The sequence below is a fragment of the Fomitiporia mediterranea genome (genome assembly GCF_000271605.1).
Source record: "Fomitiporia mediterranea MF3/22 unplaced genomic scaffold FOMMEscaffold_5, whole genome shotgun sequence".
Lineage (NCBI taxonomy): Eukaryota > Fungi > Basidiomycota > Agaricomycetes > Hymenochaetales > Hymenochaetaceae > Fomitiporia > Fomitiporia mediterranea.
In genome coordinates, this window is record NW_006760390.1 from 2,426,408 (window position 1) to 2,452,571 (window position 26,164).

Below are 26,164 nucleotides of genomic sequence, written 5' to 3' on the forward strand. Positions count from 1 at the left end.
CAAAGCTATTGGCTGAGCCTCTTCAAACCTAACCCTCCATTCACGATGTCACTAGTGACCATGATGTCAGATTGATTAATTGCATCAACATGTATAAACAAAGCTTACTATAGCTCGCGGAATCAATTTTCTCCGGCAACTCTGGAACGGCCACTTCAAACCTCGCCTGGATCTGGCTCATAACCGTCTGATCTGCCTCAGAAGCCACGAAGGTGATAGCTAAACCCTTTGTACCAAAGCGTCCAGCACGCCTTTCGAGCGACAAAAATAATGAACATATGAACTGTAGGAAATCCCGGGTTAGGACTCACCCAACACGGTGGAGATAACTGTCTGCATCCGGAGGACAGTCATAATTGATGACGATGTTGACACGCTCAACGTCGATACCACGGCCGAAGATGTCTGTGGCTACCAGAATTCGTTTTTCAAATGCTTTGAACGCAGTGTATCGGTTGATACTGTCGAATAAGTCAGAAAATATGCAACTTTGAGCAAATGAATCAATTATATACCGCTCTTCTTGTGCCAAACCAGAATGAATGCTAATACTTGGGAAGTTGCAGGATTGCAACAATTTGTCAAGCTCGATAGCACGTGCTACAGATTTAACAAAAATGACAACCTATAGCGACTCAGCTTACGGCACGTTTCGGTAAGAACTAAAAAAACAAACCTGGTTGAACTCCAATGAATCAAGGAGTTCGTTGAGCTTCCTATTCTTTTGAGCTTCTTCAAGTTTGACGTAATGCTGCTGTAACCCGTGCAGGGTGAGCTTCGTCTCGTCATCCACGAAAATTTCGAGAGGCTGCAAGCATGGATGTTAGAAAGAAAGGATTTCTGGAGATAAAGAATACCCACGTTCGCCATGAATTTCTTACACGTTACTCGGATATCTTTAGCTAAAGTCGCGGAGAACATCATAACTTGCTTATGATGCGGGGTTACGCGGAAGATCTCTTGAACGTCACGACGCATGTCTGCAGAGTGGCCGAAGTGTGAGATATTGTCGAAATCGTCAATGGGACAGAAAGGAGTATAAAAATGAAGATTCTGATCCGCAACAACGCAACGAATATCCCTTCCATGTTTCGTTGCCTCAACCGTTCAAAAGCATCATGTCCCGAAAAGAACATTCATCCACGGGCGAATGTGTACTCGCACAGTTTTTCGAGGCGAATATTGATTAATGCAGCATAGTCAATAAACGGCAGGATGGCCGCAGGGAAGGATGCGTTAAGGCCATCATAAGTCGCAACGGTGCCATTAGGCGGAGAAAGGGATTATTGGGCCGAAATTGTGCGCGAGACTAACCGAGCTGTTCGAGCATTTTATCACACTCATCGAGGACAAAGTGTTTCACGTGTGTAGGCAAAAGAATTTTGTCTCTTGCGAGCGCATTTAGTCGGCCGGGCGTTGCTACAACGATGTGAGGACATTTGCTTTTGTCTTTGAGAATTTCCGCGTCCTTTTGAACTGGTGTGCCGCCGTAGAAAGTTGCAATGCGAACATCAGGCATGTACTTCGCAAACCGGTTATACTCGTTCCTAATTTGGAAGGCGAGCTCTCTGGTGTGGCACAGGACAAGCACTGACACCTCGCCGTTGACTGGTTCAAGTTGTTGGAGTGTCGCCAGTACAAACACTGCCGTTTTTCCATGGCCGGATTTTGCCTGGCAGAGAACATCCATTCCAAGAACAGCCTGAGGGATGCACTCCTGCTGAACTACAAAATAAACCATCAGTTTTCAAAGAATTTGAGGTGTGCGGCAAAGAGGTAGATAGTGAAAATATAATAATCACCTTCAGAAGGATGTTCAAAACCGAGGTCACTGATGGCACGAAGTAACTCTGGTTTCAGAAGGAAGTCTCTGTGGGCAGTGTCAACAAGCTGGTAACTTCCACAAGTATGAAAAAGTTCACCTGAAGCCCGTCGAGTGGATGCCAGAGAAGTTTTTCTTCTCTTTGTCGTCACCATCACCTGCCGCAGCACCATTTGAAACAGCAGCAGCGCCGTTAGCGATCACGTCCTGCTCATCTTCGTAGTCAATCAGCTCCTCGGTGTTGTCGTGACTCGCCATTGCTTGATGAGAAGACGTTCAGAAAGGAGAAGACAAAAAGCAGAGGAGATTGGTAGAAGAGAGCAAGTCACAGAGCGACGCGGTGCATGAAAACGACGCGTGGCGTGTTTGGTTGCTTACCTAACGCGCACCCCGTGCAAGACGCACAAAATCGGTGTTTTCGCACGCCTCCCGACACCAAACATCTTGAGTTTTTTCTTCTCTTTCAAAGCTTTGACTCTTACACTGACAAATACAGTGTACTGCATTACTCTTGTATTGGTATTGCTATAGTTTACGCTCCTTCCAAAAATGATAAGGTGAATACGGTTCGTTCGATAACGAATGGTAGATGCATTCGTTAAGCTTCCAGTTACTCCATTGAACCGCGTAAAGTTGTAATATCCAGGCTGTTGCGGTCGTAGGCGTGCGAATGACTATTAACCGCGATCTCACCGGAACGCAACTCGTACAGGAGGTAAATTATTGGTGCGCCTGCAGAATGTAAACAGAATCCGCTATTCCGCCGAGAGAAAAAAAGCAATCTATGTTTGTTTCTATACTTCTTCCAATACCAATTAGTGAGAATAAGGTGGACAGAACGAAGTTGTGCAGTAATCGAGTCGTCAGTTACTCCATAGTTTCTTCAATTGCTATTTAAAGTATCAGATCGCTCGCAACACATGGAGACAATTGCCGTATGTGGATTACTTACTTCGAAGAAAACAAAGAGCAGAACTGTGTTCGGACCGAGGCGAATGAAAGCGGGTGTCCATCCTTTAAATAGGAATCGAGGGCCCTCCTCTCTCATTGACTTGACAAAGACTTCCACCACGCTTGCATTATGAGACTAAACCCATTTTTTTAATAAACCTGACACCGACTGTTGAACGAGTTTACTTACGACGGACATCAGTCTCGACTTCATCACGTCAAAAGGGGCGCAGATGGCTTGAGAAAATTTCATCGGTGAGGAAACTTGAGAAAACTTGACAACTGCCGGTTGATTACGAACTTGTAGCGACAAACCCAGCGCTCACACTGGCTGCACAATGCAAGCCAACACCGTCCCGGAATTGATAATCAAAGGGTTGTAAACGTCGTCCAAGTAGGCGTTGCTTGAAAAAGTCATAGCTGAAAAGATAGTATCAGAAAAGCTGCATAATTCCGGAGAATCCAAATACTCACGACCCAACCTGTGATATCTAAAGAAGGTCCGTCTGAAGACAATATTAAACAAAACCATGACGACTCACGTTCATCAAGACCGCTCTGGACTTTAGAAAAATTAATTTGATAGTATGAGAGATATTAATGACACTTACAGTATTGGTCCCAAGTCCCCTGTACAAACCCTTTACCCCTTCCTGTCTGATAAGGCTCACCAATCCACTCAACGCATTAGAATAACCGAACCGCTCGGTCGGAGGACGTAATTGGTCTGTTGTCATTCGAACCAAAAGAATGTCTATCAAATAATGACGGGTAGTAAAGGTTGAAAAGCAGCATAGAATAGCATGGTCTGGACATACCTGCGGGATTTCCTGCAATACCACCCAAGCCGCCAGCAAGACCAGCAGCGAACAGTAGTTGTCCTGTGCTGGGGACACCATCTCTTGCCAGCCGCCTCTTTATCTCATCATAGCTTCCCAGACGGACCAAGGAATATGACATTTGTCGTAGTAACGATGCTGTAAGGCCGGTGTAAAGACTGCGTATTCCTGACTCTGTGATGGCTATTCGAAGAACACGGAAAGTCGAGGGTGGTTTGGGACCGGATAATTTATTTGCTAGCGTCTGCATCCGACTGGAATGGATGATCCTCATGAGGAACAAGAAACGGATAAAATAGACGAGCTAGTCGTACACTTTGGTCAAGTCTAGTGGGTGTGTGCAACATGCTGCCATCGAAGCCGCAACACCACCGAGCCAGAATGGGTACTGAGATCTAGTCATATCTAAATGTCTAGTCTATGCCTCTATAGAAGAAAGAAAGTAAATGGAGAGAAGTCTAGCGACGCCGTCGACGCATGGGACTGGAGAAAAGGAGTGCTGATTGATGGGATGAAAGATGAATTTTCAGTGAGAATATATTACTCGGTACACCGGCAGATCGGCTATCGAAGGGATGATGACGTATCATTACTAACAACTTTTATTCCGGATATTCGTTCAGGCATTGTACTACACTGACAGTACACAACTACTGCTTCTCAGAACTCCTTGACAACTATGAGCTGATTGCAGTTGTTTCATCCCTGCTGATAGACAATAATCTTGTCCAAGTCAGCGGCATAATCTAAAAGTCATCGCAAATTGGCATTGATCCTGGATATCAGACAGCATTGCACGCACTGCTTTGACCGGCGGAAAACGTCACCGAGTTTGCGCCATTTCGCAAATCCAGTTTGACAGGCACGCTAAGGATGACATGACCCCCACCTGTATTAGGTTGGTCGACAACCGTACTTGGCCCGCCGTTCACACTGCGGCGAAACATTAGTGTTTGGGCGGTACGAGTCACGATTTAAGGTATTTACCTAACAGTAGTGTTCCTCCAAGTTGAATCGCCATTTGCATAATATAGTGAGACCCATTGTCCCTGACCATTTCCTTGGACGTTGTTGATAGTTACTGAACCACCGTTGCCTATTCAACACGTCAAAAATTGTCATGACTGCTTTACGACCTCTTTCATACCCAAATAGCCAACCGCTTTCCCGCCAGAGAAGGATGAATCGCTGAGGACGGTTGCGCTGCCTGAAATTGTTCCAGCTTCAGCTTCATATGCCGTACCAGATGCCACTGTATAGGTCCCGGCATTGACGTTAACGCTCCAAACATCAGCAGGAACGATCTGAGGTGAGCCAGACGACCAGTCCAAGGGATACCAAATGTAGCGGCTACTTCCCAGAAGGGATGGTCTCCATCTGTCACCCATATAAATAGCATTGGAGCCCAATGGCAAATCAAAGGCATTCTGGGAAAAGTAAGTCCTTGTACTTTCCGGGGCGATATCTGCTTGCGACGACCAGGGGCCAGAGAGAGACTGTGGTACCATAAACTCATGTGTGCGTTCAGAAATAGCGAAGGGTACGACTCACCGATGCTTTGAAAAATTTATTGGGGTTGGGATCCCAACCGCTTGTGTGAGATGCAATTAGGCAGTAGGCCTATTAATGACATCAGCTTTCAAAACAACGTCAAAGACGAGTTGCGAGTTGCTTACTCCGTCTCGTTTCACTATCCCTGGCGCCTCCAACGTCGCGCCTTAATTTGGGAGGTGAATATTATGGGCCCACAAACAAGAATATATTGACTTGCGTACCGTTGAGTTGGGAGACTACTGAAGTGACGTTATAATAGTTCGTGTCCAACTGTGCAATCTTGAAATTCTGATTGTTGTCGGATGCGTAAAGTAGATACGCAGACTCTGCAAATCGACATCAGAAAAAGTTAGCCGTCATACAAGGAGTGAGTTACGATCAGCTGCGGAAGGAGCAACAGGATTTTAGTACTAGCAGTACTGCGAAGGAAACCCTTCGCGTCTTACTGTCCAGGAAAAGACCCTCGTCGCGAGAATCTGCTCCCAACGGCTTCCAGCTCGATTTGTATGAATATGGACCTGAGAAATCTCATTATGGGTAAGATACTACAGTCAACGAAGTGAGTACAAACCACATGGAGTTTTCGCTGTCGCTACACCAACCATTGCGGCGCCATAGCTAAGCTGGGTATCAACTCCCGTGCTCAAACAATTTTAAGCTAAAATGTACTTGGAAGTATCCGAGTGGAACCACATCACATATTCTTGATTCTGAAATGTATTTAGAACGACCCTACTCGCATTGTATGGGTAAGATTTGTGTAATACCTTTTCGTTGAATATGACTGGTAATAGATATGGTTATACACTGTGCGTCTAAACACAACACAACACAGTACCTTTGGGCCTCTCAACAATATTTGAACTGGAAATCATTGTCCCTGATGTCGGAGTCAATGCATTTGTTTGACGAGACCAGTTAACAAGGTCTGAGGACTGTCGCATACAATGACCATAGGAGTCAGAAATCATTTTTACACTGCTTGACGTTGGATGGTCTTACTGTGTAGCATGAGACCGCAGAGAATAAAGCGCTGTTTGCTGCCTTGTCTTCTCCGAACCAGTAAAAGGTCGAGCCGACCTAAGAAATTGGCAAGTCTGAGACCAGGTAGGTGCGTGGAAGGACCGAGAAGTTAGACCTTTAGGATACCAGCCCCATGAGCTTGTATGATATTCCCGCTTGTGTCCGTCCAAGCCGCACCTGGAACGATCACGCTTTCTCCAGAGACGGCAACGGTGTAGGCAGATAAAGCATAGACGATATACTTGAGGAGACCAGACATGGTTAACCGCCACGTCAAGACTGACTGTCGAATATTTCCTACTTATACCCTTCCATATTTTTGCTCGGTTCGCTAGCAGTCCAGAGGGTCTTCCCGGGTCAAATCGCCCGCGGAACGCTGAAGAAGTATTCCTCCGAAATTGAAGGACAGCGCGACACGTCTGAGGCCTTGAACGTGTTTTTGTCGACATAATGCTACCTGCTTCTCTAGTCACGGGTATGAAACACAAGCAAACAGACGTGGTCATATGCAGCCCTTTTACAGAATCCGTCGATCAATAGAGTATTCTGAGCAACAAGAAAGGAACGAAGATGGGGCCTAAATGACACAGTTCACGTAGACGTTGACATCACCAAATCGAACACGAAAATGTATTGGAATTTACTGCTAAGACATATATTTTTTACATATTGTGGATCCTTATATTCGCTTATAAAGTCTACATGTAAATATATTGCCTTGTCAGACTCTGCACGTTTTGGTGATGTTCCTTGTGAAGCTCGGAACCGCAAAACAGCGGCCCGTATCTAATTCATCACGTGCTAGGCAAGTCCTAAATTTCAAAGAATTACATGTGCTTCATAATTTCACCACATCTTTCTCCGGCTACCTGAGTTACCTGAGGGATTTATCCCGACTACTTCGGAATCTAGGATTAGAGCAGAATGGAATCATTTCAATTGCTCTCACGGGGTGGGGTTCAGTTCGACAAGAAACGATTCAAGGCGGACGTGCAACTATTCGATGTACGAGTTTATTTTTTTAATAAGTGCTTCTCTTGCTGACATGCTTTCTTATAGAGAAAATACGAACAGGCCTCAGAAATCGGATCTGAAGGGAAAACAAGAGGCGATCTACCCTCGGAGCTGGATTTCTTCAAATACACCCAAGGGGCTGCACCAAAAAGGAAAATACGACAAGCATCCTCTTCGCATGAGAACGGCGAAGCAAGCAGAGAGGAGACGAAGAGAGTTAAGTTCGATGCTGTCCATAAGGAGGAAGGGCCGAGTCAACCGCGACACCGTGTTACCGTCAAAGGAACGAATGTTTCCGACCCAGTGCACACATTTGAAGCATTGCAAGAGAAATTCGATGTTTCCCCACGTATCATCCAAAATTTGAAGGAGTATGGATACTCGTCTCCAACAGATATCCAGTCTTACGCTACACCAATCATGTTGCAGGTACGCTTAAATGCATGTAATAATGGGAACTCTTCTGAAGTGCGTTAAGGGACGTGATCTAGCCGCAATTTCACCTACAGGGACCGGGAAGACGCTATCCTATCTCGTTCCTATATTTTCCTTGTTAAAAGCACCCAATTCAAGCTCGAAAGTTACTGTAGGATCAGGAGTCAGGGCTGTAATCCTCGCACCGACGCGAGAACTTGCACATCAGATACATAACGAATGCATGAAAATTGCTCAGGGGAGGAAGTGGAAGATGGTGTTACTTAGTAAAGCAACTGCCAGCACACTCGCCGACAAGGCTGTGAGGGTCAAAGTTGGTTCGTGAGCTCCTGTATAATCAATGTTGAATTGATGTATTCATCCCTCTTTAGATATTATTGTCTCCACGCCTTTACGACTCGTCGATTCCATGCAGCGCTGCAACTTGGAACTCGATAAGTAGGTCCCGCACTGAGGAATACGAATGTGTTTCCTGACTGTTGTAATTCATAGTGTACAGCACCTCGTACTGGATGAAGCGGATCGACTCCTTGACTCGGAATTCTTGTCTCAGACGCAAGAAGTGATGAATGCTTGTATGCGCGAAAATGTGCAAAAGGCGGTTTTCAGTGCGACACTACCGGCGGGAGCGGAAAAGATCGCTATGGGAGCCCTTCGAAATCCAGTACGGATTATTGTTGGCCTCAAGTACGCACCTAGTTAAGATCAGGATTGCCTTTCCGCTAACTGGTTGTTATTAATAGAGACACACCATTGCCCTCCATAACTCAAAAGCTTGTCTATGTAGCCGATGAATCTTCAAAGCTTCCGACCCTCCTGCAGTATCTCTCACAACCCTATTCGCCTCCTATCATAATATTCACGTCCACACAACCTCGTGCCTCCTCTCTCGCGGAGCAGCTTGTTTTGAACAGCGTCCAAAACGTTGACTGTCTGCATGCTGGAATGTCCATGAAAGAACGTCAGGATGCGGCGTCGAGAATGAGGAAGGGCGACAGCTGGGTTATGATTTGTACGGACGTCATGGCACGCGGTATGGATTTCAAGGGTGTTCAAGGAGTGATCAATTTCGACTTCCCTCGAAGTGTACAAAGTTATATTCACAGGATAGGTTTGTTCAGCCATTACTGAGGTGTCCGTAATGTTGAAGTAGCTTTCTAGGGCGCACCGGACGGGCTGGTCGAGAAGGATTGTCGATAACGTACTTCACTAACGAGGATGCACCGTTCCTGAAACCGTACGTTTAATTAGGCTGTTAGTCTCAGGTCTTCTTAACTGGGGACATTCCAGGATAGCCAACGTACTACTGCAATCGGGATCGACTGTGCCCGAATGGATGCTCAAGTTGCCCAAGCCTTCTAGAATGAAGCGACGTGACATGGGTAAAATAGAGAGAGGTGATGCGGTCACTAAAAGCGATCGAATAGGCAGGATGATAGCAGTTAAGAAAAGGTATGTTTTCCTTAATAAACTCGCGATTCCAGGTGCTAAAACTTTACTCGAAGGGAATTAATCGAAGTATCAAAAAGACGAAAGGTTAGAGACAATCTCGGCCATGTCGTCAGACCTGGAGTTGAAGAGGACTTCACCGACCCTCGGTCCGACGATGGAGTATCTTGAATCTTCTTGATAATCTTATCATTCAGTAGCGTAATAGTACTTGAAACTTCTACTAGTTTTATCAAAGTGGTCTACGGACCTAACTCGTTGCAATTTCGGTGTGTTAACTCCCTACCATTATCGCATGTTATTTCTATTGGCTCTTGTGAATAAAGAAGCGGATATGATTGGTTGGGGATTTCACGTGATCGGGTAAATTCGGGCTTGCTCCTCCACTCGGCACACTTTACACTGGTTTGCCACTCTCTCCCATCTCAGCCGTGGGTCTGCTTCTCCTCTTCCCAGTCCTCGTCTGTGACGACTGCGATACTTGACGTTCTTTAACGACCGGCAACGATGCACTACTTCTCACAGAATTTCAATTATGAGTACGTATTTTTGACACTAACGCGATGAATTTTCATCTATCTAACACTCTTGCCAGCCACCCTTGGGCCCATGTCGTGATCGGTACGTTGATTACCGTCTTGCTAACAGCTAGTATTCATTCCTTCCTTGCAGGAATGTGGCGAAAATACCCTAATCCACATTGCTCACACGTTCTCAGCGTGGACGTTATTGACCGCTCGGTGGACCCAGCCACTGGCATCGTCCGGACAGAGCGGATATTGGGTTGTAAACAAAAGACGCCTACATGGATTCTTAAAGTGATTACTCCCTCTAGAACTCGAACTGGCTTAAGATTAAAACATGCCTTTCTTAGATTTTCGGTGGTTCCGAGGATGCGTTCGTCCGCGAAGTCTCCTTCGTTGATCCGGCAACGAAGAGTTGTACTATCACTTCCGTGAACCTATCGTTATCGCAATTTGCGACCTGCAATGAGCGTATCCAATACACTCCTTCTCCTTCGCAGCCCGGTAGCCAAACGGTTTTCTCTCAAACGGCCGAAATCCAAGCACGCATGACATTATGGCGCAGCGCGTCGGACAAGGTGGAGAAGTGGTTAGCAGAGCGCTTTGAGCAAAACGCGCAGCTGGGAAAGCTTGGTTTCTCGGATGTCTTGAGAACTCTTTGGGAAAGCAAAGACCAGCAGACTATTATGCAGTAATTGGTCCGGACTTCCGCCCTCGTTTTTGTCGGTTTGGGACGTATCAAAAGCGACTCAGTCGCCTCCTCGTTGTATGCACTAGAAAGGCGCGGTTTTGGTACTTCTGCATACACACTTAATGCGCCTGTTGTAGACCTTACTTTAGATACCATATATTTGTACCTTTATCAATAAATTCCTTGGGTTGGGGACATTTCAGTAGACCTTTACGTAAGCAGCACGGAACTTGGCGCTCTTTTTTGTCGCGCATGCCTTCGTCAGTTCTACATCACACTCGTCTGAGCCGGGCGGCAACCGCTCATCCTGCATCTTGTCCTAATTTAAGTCACCCAAACCAATACACAAAAGAACATTCTTGTGGATTGTGCAAGTTCGTGGGTATCAAAGTGTCGTAGGAAAGAGGCATTACCAGGCTAATCATCCTAATAGCAATTGACCAGCATGGACGAACTACTACGTCACTGCCTTCAAGAATTGGCCTTCGATGGTGACCTAGGCACGTATTTTTCCCTCTGGTGCTGCTTACTGCATATATGCGAACAGTTTGCGATTAGTCGAACGGCCCTGTCGTTTCGATTCCTGCTTGTGCCATGTTCGACTTTACTATCTTCGAATAACACTTCGCACAACTGTTACTTCGAGCAGAATTTAAACGTCCTATGCTATATGTGACCTGACACGAAACTGATTTCTTCCTTCAGGATGCAACGCTTTCCGTTTGCGCGACTTTGTTCAGGACTTCTATTCGTCTCGAAGTTCTATGCAGCAGAACTTGGATGACTCTTACCACGCATTTGTCTGGACGCTGGTTTCGCAGCACCCGTCTGTCCGAGTTGGTATAGTCCCGGATGACCAGAACGTTGAGGTCAAAATACCTCCACAGCCAAGAGTTTCGAAGAAAGGGAAGAGTACCCAGAATGACGCGCAAACTGAGGGTTTGCCAGCAGCCTCACTTGAGACGATTCCAGGCGCGAATATGCGCTCATTGGACGAGCTTGTCAGAGAATACGGGGAAAGGCTTAGGATTGCTGTTGACCCGGAGATGTGCTTTGTTGCGGTGACTGGCTCTCATGCGAGGGTAAGGCGAACACTTGTTTATCTGTATTCCCATACTAATAGTATCTGATAGCCTGCCAAGCTAACTCCAATGGTATACGCTTCCCTACAATTAATAGCCCGTGCCCGTGAAGCTGGAATTAGTGTCCTCGAGCTTGGCAGGACTACTGGTTATGACCAAAAGACCTGCTTCTATGTTGTGAAGCAACTCCGTGATCTAGATCTCATGTACGTCCTTTTCATAACGACCACAATCAGACCTCATCATGATCATCCGTAGTGTGAAGCTCAGACGCGGCGGGAACAGCCAGAACTTTTGTGTGCACAAGTACGTTTTTGATCGTAGTTCAGCTTGGAAGAATGTCCGGGAAGAAGAGTTGCGCGCTCAAGAAGAGTCAGCTGAAGCCGACAGGCAGGACAGCAATATAACAGGAGCAGGAACTGGGTCTCTTCAACTTCCGCATTTCGACCCAATCGACACTAGACATTTGACAAGTCTTAACATTCTGCGGCAACGGCTTACTAAACTCCTGAAGCATTCACTCAACTACACCCAACCGTATGCCAATATTTCCATGAAAATCGTTCGTTGCTCTTAGTTCCAATGGTGTTAAATTCTTACATCTAATTGCAGGGTTTCCGCCCGCGGTCTCGGACAGACAGGCGATTCTTTATTGCTCGATTGAAAGAGCTAATAAATGAGGGGGCGATTGAGAAGTTCTTTATGACGAGCCAGAACCCCGACACTACACAGAACAAGCAGCTGTACATTCGATTAGCTCCTTCAGATCGAGCTGGCAGTGTAGCTGCTTCTGAAAAGGGTGTCAAGATTGCAGATGAGGAGGAGGATATGATAGACAATCTGGTGACTGACGGTTAGCCACAAATTGATAATTTTGTTCGCGACATTCGGCTGAATGCTTGTTGGTTTTTGCCTTAGACGGACCTGAACAGGCACAAGTGAAATGTACTTTGACACTTCATAGGCAAATCCTTGACGCTCTCCAAGAGTCTGGAACGACTGGTGCCACTTTAAGCGTTGAGTCTTTAGTATATTGGCCCGCTACATTGTATTAACAAATGTTCAGGATTTATGTGACCAGCTTGGATCGTTTGACAAGAGAACATTAGAACTTCTTGTCTCACGTATGGAACGTCAGGCGCCTCCACCGCATTTGGCAGATTTGAGTATAGTCCAGGTCCTCGAAACGCATGGGAGGGAACGGCGATACCGAGTCTTCGTCCTAAGTGCTTATTCTGAGCTCGTAACCCGCGAAGGATTTGAAACCCCGTCAACTCCCTACTCACTCGAAGACTTATCTAAGGCAGGCGGGTTCTTGGAAACAAATGAAAGCGATTTTTACGAGACCCGCGACGACCTCCGTGCCTTCTATAAGGAATGGAGCGGAGCTAGGGTGCACAGGCTGAGTGTCTTCGACGATGGAGGAGGCAAAGCGCAGAAAGGAGCCAAAAATAAGCTTACCGAAGACGGTACTGGCCAGTCACAAAGAGCATCAAAGAAGAAGTGGACGAATCCTATCCTTCCAGATGGCACGAGGAAAAGAGGAAGGCCGCCGAAGAATTCAGACGCTGCTTCTGCTGCGCGACAGGGAAAGAAGGCCAAGAAAGACGCCACTGTTCCCCCTCAAAGCTCGGAAGCCGTAGAAGCTGACTCCCTTAACCAGGCAGCGACAAGTGTATCTGGTGCAACGTTGGGAAGAGGAGTTAAGCGTAAAAGGGGAGAGGCTGAAGAGCCTGGAATGATGACTAGCACCTCTGGGCGTGAAGCGGATTCGGCAATTGTGCCTTCTCAAGGTTCGTCTAAAATCCCGCAAAAGCGCAAAAGGGGTCGTCCACCGAAGCAAAAACCTACGACTGAAGTAGGGGTTGAGAGAGATGAGAGGGACACAACAGAGGTACTGGCGTACCCGTTAGGGTCTACGACTTCGTTGCCCGATGAAATGCATCCAGATAGTATCGGACAAGTCTCTCAAGCAGCAGGTGGATCAGCATCTCCTGGTGCCAGTACCTCTACGCCGGTTCCTGAGAATCATAGCCACCAGCATCCTTCTGGAGAGTCAGAAAGCGTTCTAAGACCACAAACGATATCAGATAATGACCGCCTTGCCCCCCAGTTCGATTCCCGTGCATACCATTCGACTAGCCCAGGAGTTACTGAGGTAGATACTGCAGCTAGACTCTTGATGGTACCGGAACCTTCATCGAACGACTTAATGGGTCAAACAGGCGGTATAGATGAAGTCACAAGGGCTATTGCATCGTTGGCAGCCCAGATCAATGACTCTATTTCGTCTTCCCTGCCATATAACGAGGGCGAAGACAGTTCGGAAATGCATTTGACGGTCGTACAGCCTGTCAAAGCGGACGGTAAAAGCAAAGGCGGTGAAAGTATGATCAAGTCTGACGCTCCTGACATAGTGGAAGGAACCGGGACGACAGGAATGGTGACGGTTGCAGAGAACTCGACTGCAACACATGCGCCTTCTGCACCGGACAACCTTGAGAATACAGATCCATCGGCATTGGTTTCAACTCAAAAACGAATGAAAGGGGCTTCCGGTGATCGCGAACGAGCTAACCTGTCGGCGATGCGCCGCGAGAACGAGCTTGTCCAGCTGATCGAGAATTTGGGTGGGATAGTAAACACGTCCACAAACGAATTCCAAGCAGCATACCTGGACTTCATAGAAACTATCATCAAGGCAGGGGAAGGTGCCAGTGCTCCAGTTGGTACGAGGATGGATAAACGAACGCTGAGATACAGTCTCGATAAACTCGAAGCGAGTGGTCGAATTAAGGTCTTTAATACCAGTATTCCATACATAACGGGCGGACATCGCAATGCGAAGATAGCTTACTTGCCGACGGTGTCCGAGGAACGTCTACACGCATACATCGCTGAGCATCGAAACGCTGGGATAGTTGTTCCGCGTAGACAGGAGCAGATCCGAGAACAAGCGAAGAAGGAAATAGAAGAGGATCCAAACAGTCCGCTTGGCCTTGCGCATCGTTGGCTATATTTGACCAATGCACACGAAATATATCAAGAGCGATGGCATAGGAATGTGGACCGAGCTCAGCAACTGCTTAGCCACTCTGACGATGTTATCCGGGAAGCAATGCTTATGGAGAAGCAGACTTTATCACAACAGTACGGATATGTAACTGGAAAGGTCGCGCGCGCTCGGGAGCTGCATCTCGGATCCATTGAACTCTTGGAACGTGAAAATAGGTCTTCTTTCATTATATCCCGTCAGCATCGAATCGTTGGTTGGCAATTCTTCGAGAACGACATAACCTTGGGTGTGTACTGCGCTTGCGTCTCCTCGACCGTCTTCCGTGAGGACATTAGAGATGCTATCGCGACAACCGAAAGACGAAACAAACCGGTTAAAGACATTCCTGACGAGTGGAAGCAAGCCTTGCAGATTGGCAGAGCGAGATCACGCGAGCGAATTTCCGACTTGCTGGACTATCTTTACTCGTTGAAACTGGTGGTTCCTCTTAGGCGAACAGAACGAGACGACTCTTCCAAAGTCCGAGACCCCAAAGCTGACGGAAACCCAGACTCTAATGATTTTGAACCTCTTCCTAGCGACTGGGCATCCAGGATCCCCGTAATCCGACCTGAATATTGGCAATTCTGCACCAACGCTCCTTTATATTTCTTTGCTCTTCAGAAAGATCCTGCGCCTTTCTGGAAGACAGTCCCGACACTTTCCGGAACTGAAGCCGCGACATTCTGGGAGGAGCTTAAGGAAGCTTCCTTGAACAAGAAACGTGCGGAAGAAGCTCAACACGAACTTTTGGCGTCCACGGTGCTTCATGATCCTTACAGCGGGGAGTACCGCGTTGCTATCGCTCTCAGACGCTCATCATCATGGACTTCAGAATATACATTTTCGTGGTATCAAGTACAGTATCTAAAGCAATTTATCAACGTCCGCACTGGTAGCACACCGCTCGATGATGACGAACAAGGGGCAAGCCATCTCGAAAGGATAAGCCATGTTATATCTGCACCGATCGAAACTGTAAAAGCTTATTATGAATCGTCTCGTGCATCGACACAACGGGATATTGACAAGATGAAGCAGAAGCAAAAGAAAGAGAAAGAGGAGAAAAAGGAGGCCGAGATGAAGTCGCTTCTAGCACGAAAAGGCTTAGAAGCTATCCGTAGTAGGGAAGCCGCGTGGGACGCCATGGTAGAAAGGGTGCATCCTGGACTAGTTAAAGGTGTTGCAGCAGGACGTCTTCGTAGACTCCGACAATCTTATGTTCGAGGCAACGTTGTACAAGACACTCATCAGTGGGAGGTGCAAATATCTGATGCGATAAAGGCAGCTGAGAAGATGAGGAGCAGCCGCAATTTATTCTCGAAAGCTCAGGTCGCTCGTGAATTTGACAAAGCAAAACTTGGACCTCATGCCACTATCACTACCCCAGGCGTGTCCGTCGAATCGCTCATTGATATGCAGAAGGACCTGGTCCATGAAAGTGGAAGAGACGATGGTAGCGAAGTTACTGCTCCTACAAGTAGAAGCAAGAGTCAAAGGGACAAGGGTGAGTGATTGACAATTCTTGTCCGGTATCTGTTAATGGAATTTTGTCAACCCGTAAAGGCGCTGAATATGGGCGAAAGCGCCGCCAAAGATTCCAATGGAGTGCGGAATACGACGAATTGCTCCGTGACGCCTATGTAATCCTGCGTGCGCGCTGTCGAACTCATTACAGGCTTGAATGGACTGCTTTGGACCAGGTGTTCCCTTCCCTCCGGAAGAATAGTGTTCGGGCGCGATTGTTAGTCTTGAAGGAGCAACCTGGAGCGGAGGCATATTTACATCGACTGGAGAATTGCTGGCATGACCTCTGGATCAAGAACCGAGGCACGCCAGAGCTTCCGGACAGGAATCCACAAAACCCCACCGAGTTCGATCTTAAGGCACATTTGGAATATTTGCGAGAGCATGTGGATAAGAACTCGATGTACGAATCTCTTGCAATGCAGCCAGACACGATGGTAATGACTATACTTTTTCTAGACGGGTTGGTGTTTCTGCCCTTGAGGAAAAGGAGTACACTCCTTTATCCGCGAGCATGGAAGACTTCGTTTCATCATGGGTTGTGGAGGAACGAAAAGCGGCTCATGACTCCTGGGATTTTTTAACAAACTATGCCTTAGGCGAAGAAGCTCGAGAAAAGCTGGTCTTGGAAAGCGCCTTCGTTGTGGAAAATGTCGACCCTCCGAGCAATGTCTCTCACTCCGATCAGCTGAGTCTTGCGGAGTCTGCTTTGAAGGTGAGTCTCCGTCTCAAAACTCCACTACGTAGGCTGATTGCGGGTTCAGATGGTTATCGGAACTCCCGACGAATCGTATGATTCTAATCGAGCTGCTGCGTTGTTACATGGAATAGGAGAAGATGAAATCTCAACAGCGATGGAAAACTTGTTATCGAGAAACGTGTTCTCAAAGATGAACCGGGACCCAAGTCGACTGGTGCCTGGACGCACGGTCAAGATATCAGAGATGTTCGTTGCGCATTTAACTAGCAGTGCAGGAGCTTTTTAGCTGACAAAAGTCTAATCGTTCAGGAACCAGAATGCTCTCAGTGGACCCATTTCGAAGGACCTTTTTCTTGACGCCTCGCAACTGGAGGAATCTTTTGAAGCAGCCAAGACCGACCAGTGGGAATGGCCATTCACGGCCACTGACGGGGACACGGCTGCAATACTCCAGCTGTTTTCAGATCATAGAGCAGAATTCGAAGTCGATACCTCTCGCGCACAGGCTGCTCGTCCTGCTGTAGAAGGCAATAGTAGGAAAGTCGGTGAGTTTTATCACCGTTGACTCTTTCTCGCAACCTACTGATTTGGTCGCGAAGACGATGATGACATCGAACTAGGCGTGCAAATCAAGTTGAGTGGGATGGCGAGTTGCGAAAGCGAACAAGCGCAGTTGAACGACGAACCAGACTCGATTGAGATTGAAGATACGCCTGGTCACGGAGCGACGGTGCTTGGTGAACAGGCTTGCTGTGGTATCTGTTCAGACGGAGTCGTGGATTGTTTGAAATGCATCGAAGATGCGCAAACGCAGCTAAACAGCTTCTCGGAAAACGATAAACATATTGCGGAGTCCATTGTCCAAAATGTTGATGCTCGGTCAGAGCGTGGCATCACGATTGAGGAGCTAAAAGTAAGTTATTTTAATAACGTGTGATTGCCGAGCCGGTAAGATAACCTTGTAACAGGGTATCGTTGCTGCTGCGGACGGATCGCTAGCGAGCATCATTCACCAGCTGCACACATCACGCGTGCCTCGAGTCTATGTAACTGGTTACGACTCGACATTTGTCGTATCCGCGAAGTATATCGGTTCTTGGACGATCACGCTACCAGGAGAAGACGGCCCTCTGACAAAAGTGTTCCCGAGGCGATGGTTGGACATAACTGGAGACCGCATCTCGATGGTTTGGGAGGCGGGCCTTCGGGCTGTTGTTGGGCTTGTTCATTTAAGACCGGGTATATCTCAGGTGAGGGCCCAGACTCGTACAAGTTGGAAGATGCTGATCTCACACCCAGGCGGAGCTTCGTTGGAGACTGAGGGCAGTGTATGACCGCCGAGAAGTTATCGACCTACTGAACCATCTGATGTCGAGCGGGACGCTGAAAGTTTTTCACGGAGGATCCTGGCAACGACAGAAGAGTGTGTGCATTGATGCGCTAACAAAGGACGAAGAAACGACAGTATTTTGGGCAGTGAACGAGGACAAACGATGGTACCATATCTGACGGTTCCTGCGATTTGTTTTTCGGAAGAGTGCATAGTAAGGAAGTTCAACAAGAAGTAACCACACGCTGTCCAACACTTGTAGTTATTCATGTCATTTATTTTACAATGTTTGCTTCCGTGTGGGAGGCGAGGCATTTTAAGCTGTGGGGAAGGACCATATTGATTGTTAAGATCAAAAGAGGTGGTGATGTCGGGCTGATATGGAATACGAAGAACTGTGCGAGTTATTGACGTTGTGAGCGACACCGCCTCTAGCCACATGGGAAAGCAACCGAGCACAAAGAGCCGCTTTAGCCGGCTGGACCGAGCCATTGATATGATTAGCTAAGCGAATACAGCGATCCGCAGTGGACCTATTAGCTAAAGAGATGAAGCCCTCACAACGCGAGCTGTCCGTCGTTGACAAGGCCCTTGTCTCCCTCGTCCACCCTCCACTCTCCTTCCTCATCGACGTCTGCTCACCGGCTGGACCGTCGCAGCCATCCTTTCATCCCTTGCTTTCTTTCTTCGCATTTTCTTCCTCTCCTTTCCCCGTCGTAACCTTCGTTGACCGATTACTTCGCCCAAGCGGCTCCACGTTACTCTCTCATTTCTTTGAAGCCACTTATTTGTATCCTACCTCACAACGTATGTTCATCTTTCTTGGCTCTCTTACTATCTTAACTCAATGGTGCCCAGGTTATCCGCAATGAGATTCAAGCAGATTTGGACCGCCTTTCCCCTCCCTGCTAAGCTCAAGCTCTTCGTGAGTCCTTGCATATATCTCATTAGGATCAAGTCAAATTGATTGCGAACGGTAGTGGGAGCGAGTAACTTTCTCTCGTATAACCAAACTCTACTTCCTCTTCTCCGTCCTCCACTGTCTGGTGCAAGTCGTGTTCCAGATCCAGGCCTTCACTATCAATGCCCGAGCCGCCGATTTCTTATGGCATCTTGTTACGCAAGCGGATGCTCGAGACCCAGGTTTCGCAGTCTTTGGAGACGATGAACTTCGTTTCTGTGAGACTGTACCTGATAGCTTCTTGATCTCGAGTTGTCAGCAGATCTGGGCTGCTTCGAATGTGAAGACCAACTCTTCCGCAGTCTCTGGTGCTATCCCAAGCAGTGATGCAGAAGAAAGCCAGTTATCGACGCAGACTTTGTCCAGTGCGAGTTTAGCGTTTGCAACAACAGATAGCTTACTTTCCACTACTGCGACTTCAGCCGCTGCAGAAACTTCATCGGCGACTAGCTCGCTTTCATCGAGTGTCTCGTCGACAAGCACCACCTCGTCTACGAGTAGCTCGACAGTAGCTCTACCTGCTGCGTCGAAGGACGACTCATCGGTAGTTGCACCTGCCGCATCTGCTCCTTCTGCTCCTGTTCCTTCTGTTCCTGTTCCTTCGGCTTCGGCTGTTGCTCCTCCCGCTCTTCCTTCCCCCTCTACTCCTGCACCTGCCGCGCCGAGCATTGCAGTAGGGAACGCGGGAAAGGTACTGTCCTTTATTCTTTTGCATTTATGCGAGCTGACAAATAACTAGAAGAAGGGAGGAGACGACGGAGACGACGACGACGATGAGGACGATGACAAGAGCGATGACGAGAGTGATGCAGGAAGCGATGTGTCCGATGACGATGAGCTTGAAAAGAGGGACAATTTGGGTTTCCGAATCACAGCTGTGAATACAAATGGGTCTGCGCAAGTTGTAATCAACGGGTTTGGTTTCAATAACGAGCAAGTGGAACTTTCACGCCGGTGCTTGTATACATTGAACTGGCCTGTTGAAAAGTAAGTCGTGTTCTCTTTCCGTATGACCTGCGTGTCACTTATTGAATCACGGCAGGCTCGATAATACGAAGCGAGAAGACATCACCTTCATTGCATTCCAGTTCTGGGTGCTTGGGATGTCTATTGTCGCTGTAAGTAGCATTGTATACCAGTTCAATTGTTGGTCTCACGCATACATTCTACTTGAAGATATTAAACGAGTCAATTCCTCACATGTGAGCTCATTCCAACTCCTAGATATGGCTTGGGACTAATGAGGATAAAGTATTGCTTCGCTCGTGACCCATGTTCTGGCCACGATATGGGGAGGCCTTCAGATCAACCATACGGAGGAATTCCGACGCCAGTTCAATGAGCTTACGACCCAAGGTGCTTGCGATGGAGTTAATCTCCTTCGAAATTATTGGAAAGCTCGTGGTGATCCTGAAATCGCAAGCTTGGTCCTCAATGGTGTTGCACTGATCCTGTCTGCCATTCTTTCCTGGAGATTGTTCAAGGTTTGTCGCTTTGGCAAGTGTAATTAACTTTACTAATCATGTCTATACAGGCTTTCGGATGGCAAACCTTCAAACGTGTCGGAGCGTCAAGGACCATCAATCGTATTTACAAGCTGGTGTTGACTCTTTCCATTGCAATCCAACTCTCGCTCTTCTTCATCGTTGTGTCCATTGCACTTTGGATTGATTCGCTCTGCAATGGAGCCGTTGGGCGTCTTTCCACGAACCCGACGTTGCTCAAGGGATTGATGGTTGCTGTTATAGTGGTATGTGGAAGGCCAATGCATATCTGAACACGTCACTTACGTCATTTTCCTAGCTTTTGGTGCCATGGCTCACATTGGTACATTCCCTTTATGCTCTTATTCGCTCATATCTGATCATGTTCCACAGGGATGGATTGCCGTTCGTCGTGAATTGCGTCTTGCGATGACAATATTTCTTGTTTTGTCATTCGGCTACCTGGGTGGATGGGGTGCAATGTTCATTTCCCCAACTTTCCGCTGGACTATTAAGCTTTGGCAATTTTTCGTATGTTATGATGCTATCCATATAAGAAATACGGAACTGACTTCTTGGCATAGATGCTCATGACATTGGCATCTGTCATACTGACTTTGCTGACGCTGGTATTGGGTATTCTATGCCGAATCAATTTCGGAAAGGGCCTTCCTCGCTATCGTGAGTGCACTTGAATTATGTCAATCACTGTGCCTCTGACACTTTGTCCCGTCCACCAAAGTTAATGCTGAGGAGCCCTTACCGGATAATTTTGAGCCTGTTGTCGCAAAAGGGCAAATGTATGACGACGAAGAGAAGGTCGAGTTCCCCTCAGGTCGTGCCGCATTGCCAACATTCTCTGTTGCTTTTGCGATGGATGTTCCTCCAAGCCAGATGAAGTTCAGTCCTCCACGTCTTGGTCCGCGGTTCACCAACCCCTCGATCGAGCCGTTCGAGTCCTCAACGGAAGACTCGGCTTCTCAGAGGACGACTGATTCCGGTTATCGCACCCAGACGACATACTCTCGAGAGACATACCAGAGGGAGACGCCGTCAGACGCAGGACCATTTGCTGATCAACGTCAGTTATCGCGCCAGACATCAGTCGGAAGCCAGAGGAGCTACTCAAGCCATTCAAGTGACAAGTCTCATGGATCAAACCACAGCTACGGATCGTACTCGACCACGACTAGCTCCAGAGGACGAAACGATCCATTCTCAAACCGTTGGATGATCGAATGAGGAGGGTGTTAGATAGTAGTGGTATATCCTGCGATTTTTATCTTGTTCATAGTTCTGCTTCTCTTTTAGTGCCACAGTGTGGTTTTTGTTTTGTTTTGGCTGCTATTCCATTTTTGCGGACAGCCTCTTTCGTCATTTTTGGTCTACTGTATCGTTGAGTCGAACGTTCTCCTTGATGTCTGTTTCAACTTTGGTACATTGGCAGCAATAAGGATAATAATGCGTGTATGAAGTATTTGAAAAATGAGTCCGTGCGCATGAACATAGCCCAAACTAAAGCTACAAATCGAGACAATACAAGCAATCCGGGAAGATAGGGAGTGCAGATTAAGCGGAAGTGGGTGGTGGTTCTGGTGTTTGTACGGCTTGTACAATAATGGGATTTGTGATCATTAATCCGGCATCAGCTGCACTAGATTCTGAAGCAGGAGTAACAGATTCGGGAGAAGCTGCCGTAATTGCCTCAACTTCCTTCTCTTTCTCTATGGCTGCGTGTCTAGCTACTGCTGCGCCTTGAAAATCCTGATCCGAGGGCATCTCAACAGGCGCATTTGTCGCAAGCTCTTCTTCCTCGTAATTACGAAGAGTCTCCATGAGCTGCTGCATCCAAGGATGATGCGTGAGCTCCTCCGCAGTCGGACGACGCATAGGATCGATTGTGAGACACTGTTTGATGAAGTTGATTCCCATGTCACTAAGCTCGCCGTTCTCGGGGAGAGGTGGATGTTGCGTTGCTACACCAATATGGAACATGATCGCCCTAAAGTCAATTGTCCAATTGATACCGTTAAGAGACGAGACGAGACTGTGGATCCATATGAAGACTTACCATTCGTTGTCGAGGTTGCTCCACGGTTTGCGTCCGGTCGCGCACTCCAAGACTACACAGCCTAATGACCAGATGTCCATTGCGCCATGACGACCACGCTTATCGTTCTTAATTACCTCGGGAGACATGTACATGGGCGTACCGGTCAACGAGTTCTTCATGCCAAGACTACCTTCTAGCACACCCGTGCCAGTAGCATTAATCGTGTTGTTTGCAACTGCAACCCTGGTACGCTGGAATGTCCGTGTATTCTTGGCAATAACCTTTGCCGCGCCAAAGTCAACAAACTTCAAGACGCCCATATGGTCCAGCAAAATATCTGATAATATCATAAGAATTGGTGAACTGTTAAAGAAGTAGAATACGCACTGTCTGGCTTGATATCTCGATGGACAATATTCTGTGAATGAAGATACTGTAAACCCTCGAGCATCTGCATTGTGTAAATTTGTAAAATGTTCTCGTCTGCGATCCGTCCAACTTCCAAGTTCGCAGCTAAGCTACCACCCTCGCAGTACTCTTCGAAGATGTAAACTTTGTCACGGTGAACCTCAATGCCATAATATTCGACAATATTCGGGTGATGTAGCATCTCCATGACTCGGAGTTCATCTTGGATCTGTTTGTATAGGTTCGGAGTGCCTGTCACGTCTTGGACTCTGATTTCTTTAACGGCCATGACGGATCCCGTATCGAGGTTGATTGCTGTGTATACAGAGCCAAATGCACCTGCACCAATGAACTTTCCTTGCTGCCATCGGATTGAGACGTTAGATGTGGCAGACGCTAGGAACATCAATGACTGATCCTCCGGTTTCTGATCGTCCAGGACACGCCCGACAACATGCTGTTCCGCACCAACGCCTGCACGTCTATCCTCCAGTAAACACAGTTGGCGCAAAATTTCACCTCTTAATCTCTTGACGCTTCGATCCCCTGCTGTCACCAGATTGGCGAAGCTTCGCTCCTCGTATTCGATACCGCTTGCGGGGGTTATAGGCTCCCAGAGATCCTCTTCGTTCTGATTCGCATTGGTCGTATCGAGACCAAGTTGCCTGAGCTCCGCCTGTCTCTCCTTCTCTCGCAAAGCATCCTGTGCTGACCGTGCACCGAGAATGTCGAAGTGGCTAATAAGGAGTGTCATGCAACTAGCGACCTTCTGCCGCAACATTTCGAACTGATCCTCCGGCAGACTAAGAATATTATTTCGCTTAGTCCGAATCAGCGCAAATTCTAGAGCACTGACAGCCCATCGGAATGTTTTACGGTCCGTAGGATCACAGTCATCACAAATAAACGACACCCATGATATCGCCAGCTTAATCAACATGCGGTTGAACTTCATCCAAGTCGTTCGGTCGGTATACTTTTGCGCATGCTGACCGTGCTCCGATGCAAAAGCATACCAACTTTCAAGCAAGTCTGTGCATTTTGCTATACCGGTCAAGCTGCCGCGGATATGGTGTACAGCTTCGACGATTTGTTCAGCTAGGTTATTTGTGACTCGGTCTATCTTCCGCGACTCGCGATTCACAATAGGGAGGTGTGCCATTTGATCAACGACGCATGTCAAGGGAGGGCAGAATGACTCCGCAGAATCGCTTTCTTCGTCTACGGACGTGAACACGTCCGCAAACTTTTCTTTTGCGAGATTCAAGCGAGGCTGTGGACCGTCCGCGATGAGCCGGACTCGGTTATCCTTGAGCTCGAAATCAATCTTCTCCAATGGTAGCATAAGCACCAGGCCGTTCCAAAGGAAGCGCGTCCGAGGAGACAAAATGAGCAAATACGCTGACTCGTCGAACTCCTCTTCTTCATCAGCATCTACCTCCAGGCTTGATGCGGTTGTTGAAAGGTCACTTGAACGTCGTATACTCCGATAGCCGTCTTCCCAGAGATCGTGTACATGGTAAGGGTCTCGAAGCATTTGACGAATTGTATCAGGGCGGTCGCGCAAGCCCCTCGACGCGACAACATACGTCCCTTCCTCTTCAAACGACTGCGTATATACAAGGAAATGATCCGTTTCGACCAAATTGGCGATGAATGAATCCAAAGCAATGTGTTCCAGAGTATATTCAGCGGCGTTTCCAAACCGCTGAGAAAGGGTCCTACGAGAATTTGATTAGCTCTGATCTACAGTTCTCAGCCCAACAACGAGCTCACCGAACAAAGCGTTGGAGTTTGCGGTACCGTGCCTTTATGCTTTCAAGTACTTTCTCATACCAGCTAATTACTTGTTCATCCGACATGAACTTGCCCTTGCTTTCAGCCATGCCCTTTTGGAAGTCGAACCCTAGGCCATTAATACTTGATGGACTGTGTGCTATTTGACTGGTCACAGAAAGTAACTTTTGTTTCTCTTTGCCATGAACCGGAACACGTATTTGGCGACAAAAGTTGTTTGTCGCTCGCAGCATAAGCCTGTGCGTTATGGAACTAAGGGGGAGGGAGGAAGTATTGTTAAGCGACCACGAAGAATGCACAAATTCTTTAGACACTGACCAGATTTGTTCCGCCACCAAAGTAGCACCACCATCGACGACTAGGCATACATCATTAAAAGTCGCCCATTGAGACTCAAGCACTTCTGTTTCTCTAAAATAAATGTCCTTCGTCCCGCTCTTCAGCTTCCAGTTGATCAGTTTGAAGAACATAGATAACGTCTCCAATAAAGTGCTATCATAATCCTTGCTAATACAACTCGGCAGATTCCAGTTTCCGCCAGGGTCCGGAAGGAGAAATGCTTCATACTGTCGCTTTAACGTGCAGGCTAAACCGATCGCCAGACGAAAATCTTCCAGCATTTGGTCAACAATCAATACGTCGGGATCGGTCACACGGTTGGCGTAGTCCAACCGCGAGCGAAGCAAGGCATGTGCCAGCCGGGTGGGGAAAGAAATGAGCTGAACAAGTTCCTCTTCAAATGTGGGCAGGTTTAGAAGTTGGAACATCGGAGCCAAATTGACTTGTGCGTCCCGAGCGGAAGCGATGAGGGCATGAACAGTTGTAAGGGAACCCTTCTCAAACGTGCGTTGGATTGTCTCTTCTTTGAGGACCCGCTCCAAAAACGATGTCCCCTCTAATGCCGACCGTTTGCTTGAGCTGAAGGCCTACTATATCAAAAACTGGAATGCACATACCATGCTCAGGAGAAGCAGCCGTGACATCAAGAGTCTCGCTTCCAGTCCATTTACGGAATATTGCAAGTTGCTGCCGAAGTGAGGAGAGGACGGTGGACCATGTTATAAGTGCATCACACCGGGATTGGAAATCCGGGTCTGCCGCAGTGGGTTTGTCCAAGTAAAATGCTTTCAGGTTTGGATAAAATGACTGTATTTTGTCGAAATGCTGCAATACAACATTCACTTGATGCGCAGCGGACGGGTATTCCGGGTCATCTTGTACACGAAATTGCATTATCTCCCCTATGACGCGGTCTACCAGATGCAACTTGCGCTCCTCAAGGATCCGTCGTTCTTCTTGAACGGACCTACCTCTGAGCTTTGCACGGATACCCAACCAAATATCGAACTGTCTATTGTTCCCAGCATCGGCCGAGCCAAGAAGGGCGACCTGAATCCGACTCTTTTCGGATTTTAACACGTCCCCATCGAGGACAGATGCGAGCATGCTTTGCCACTCGAGGCGT

The 26,164-nt window shown here is 47.6% G+C and overlaps 8 protein-coding genes across 8 annotated transcripts; 4 read left to right on the top strand and 4 right to left on the bottom strand.

The window, feature by feature from the left end:
• Window positions 1-40: 40 nt before the first annotated feature.
• Window positions 41-2,080, bottom strand: FOMMEDRAFT_155378 (ATP-dependent RNA helicase SUB2; the record flags this gene model as incomplete). The annotated part of the gene is made up of 9 exons (XM_007265793.1): window positions 41-51; window positions 109-251; window positions 312-461; window positions 516-625; window positions 677-808; window positions 862-980; window positions 1,315-1,725; window positions 1,803-1,870; window positions 1,923-2,080. The coding sequence occupies 9 exons, from the start codon at window positions 2,078-2,080 to the stop codon at window positions 41-43; spliced, it is 1,302 nt and encodes a 433-aa protein (XP_007265855.1).
• A 286-nt stretch (window positions 2,081-2,366) lies between these two features.
• Window positions 2,367-4,085, bottom strand: FOMMEDRAFT_106828 (mitochondrial carrier). The gene is made up of 9 exons (XM_007265794.1): window positions 3,927-4,085; window positions 3,592-3,866; window positions 3,385-3,527; window positions 3,316-3,336; window positions 3,248-3,264; window positions 3,075-3,193; window positions 2,964-3,010; window positions 2,775-2,909; window positions 2,367-2,712 (listed from the first exon to the last, which is right to left on the bottom strand). Exons 1-9 carry the CDS (start codon window positions 4,013-4,015, stop codon window positions 2,686-2,688), a joined length of 873 nt encoding a protein of 290 aa, XP_007265856.1. The 5' UTR covers window positions 4,016-4,085; the 3' UTR covers window positions 2,367-2,685.
• Window positions 4,086-4,184: 99 nt separating this feature from the next.
• Window positions 4,185-6,589, bottom strand: FOMMEDRAFT_106831 (Arabinanase/levansucrase/invertase). Its single transcript, XM_007265795.1, has 15 exons — window positions 6,305-6,589; window positions 6,169-6,246; window positions 6,005-6,101; window positions 5,934-5,950; window positions 5,836-5,876; window positions 5,738-5,784; window positions 5,613-5,684; window positions 5,543-5,548; window positions 5,388-5,492; window positions 5,289-5,329; window positions 5,164-5,232; window positions 4,760-5,108; window positions 4,600-4,708; window positions 4,415-4,545; window positions 4,185-4,358 (listed from the first exon to the last, which is right to left on the bottom strand). The coding sequence occupies exons 1-15, from the start codon at window positions 6,446-6,448 to the stop codon at window positions 4,312-4,314; spliced, it is 1,353 nt and encodes a 450-aa protein (XP_007265857.1). The 5' UTR covers window positions 6,449-6,589; the 3' UTR covers window positions 4,185-4,311.
• A 508-nt stretch (window positions 6,590-7,097) lies between these two features.
• On the top strand, window positions 7,098-9,258 carry FOMMEDRAFT_140264 (P-loop containing nucleoside triphosphate hydrolase protein; the record flags this gene model as incomplete). The annotated part of the gene is made up of 9 exons (XM_007265796.1): window positions 7,098-7,194; window positions 7,249-7,632; window positions 7,682-7,955; window positions 8,010-8,076; window positions 8,131-8,325; window positions 8,382-8,749; window positions 8,800-8,875; window positions 8,929-9,090; window positions 9,144-9,258. The coding sequence occupies exons 1-9, from the start codon at window positions 7,114-7,116 to the stop codon at window positions 9,256-9,258; spliced, it is 1,722 nt and encodes a 573-aa protein (XP_007265858.1). The 5' UTR covers window positions 7,098-7,113.
• Window positions 9,259-9,518: 260 nt separating this feature from the next.
• On the top strand, window positions 9,519-10,494 carry FOMMEDRAFT_106840 (MSF1-domain-containing protein). The gene is made up of 4 exons (XM_007265797.1): window positions 9,519-9,626; window positions 9,683-9,708; window positions 9,760-9,905; window positions 9,962-10,494. The coding sequence occupies exons 1-4, from the start codon at window positions 9,595-9,597 to the stop codon at window positions 10,304-10,306; spliced, it is 549 nt and encodes a 182-aa protein (XP_007265859.1). The 5' UTR covers window positions 9,519-9,594; the 3' UTR covers window positions 10,307-10,494.
• A 121-nt stretch (window positions 10,495-10,615) lies between these two features.
• Window positions 10,616-18,310, top strand: FOMMEDRAFT_106841 (uncharacterized protein). The gene is made up of 15 exons (XM_007265798.1): window positions 10,616-10,680; window positions 10,736-10,802; window positions 11,008-11,384; window positions 11,436-11,590; window positions 11,643-11,946; window positions 11,997-12,237; window positions 12,303-12,400; window positions 12,451-15,946; window positions 16,006-16,369; window positions 16,426-16,681; window positions 16,731-16,912; window positions 16,976-17,211; window positions 17,266-17,579; window positions 17,635-17,916; window positions 17,966-18,310. The coding sequence occupies exons 2-15, from the start codon at window positions 10,748-10,750 to the stop codon at window positions 18,173-18,175; spliced, it is 6,570 nt and encodes a 2,189-aa protein (XP_007265860.1). The 5' UTR covers window positions 10,616-10,680; window positions 10,736-10,747; the 3' UTR covers window positions 18,176-18,310.
• Window positions 18,311-18,864: 554 nt separating this feature from the next.
• Window positions 18,865-21,683, top strand: FOMMEDRAFT_133567 (uncharacterized protein; the record flags this gene model as incomplete). Its single annotated transcript, XM_007265799.1, has 11 exons — window positions 18,865-18,921; window positions 18,977-19,648; window positions 19,700-19,944; window positions 20,000-20,075; window positions 20,134-20,159; window positions 20,210-20,441; window positions 20,492-20,707; window positions 20,761-20,784; window positions 20,835-20,972; window positions 21,026-21,122; window positions 21,184-21,683. The coding sequence occupies 11 exons, from the start codon at window positions 18,865-18,867 to the stop codon at window positions 21,681-21,683; spliced, it is 2,283 nt and encodes a 760-aa protein (XP_007265861.1).
• Window positions 21,684-22,010: 327 nt separating this feature from the next.
• Window positions 22,011-26,145, bottom strand: FOMMEDRAFT_28004 (uncharacterized protein; the record flags this gene model as incomplete). The annotated part of the gene is made up of 6 exons (XM_007265800.1): window positions 22,011-22,443; window positions 22,513-22,831; window positions 22,882-24,623; window positions 24,679-24,951; window positions 25,018-25,594; window positions 25,656-26,145. 6 exons carry the CDS (start codon window positions 26,143-26,145, stop codon window positions 22,011-22,013), a joined length of 3,834 nt encoding a protein of 1,277 aa, XP_007265862.1.
• Between the last annotated feature and the right edge of the window lie 19 nt (window positions 26,146-26,164).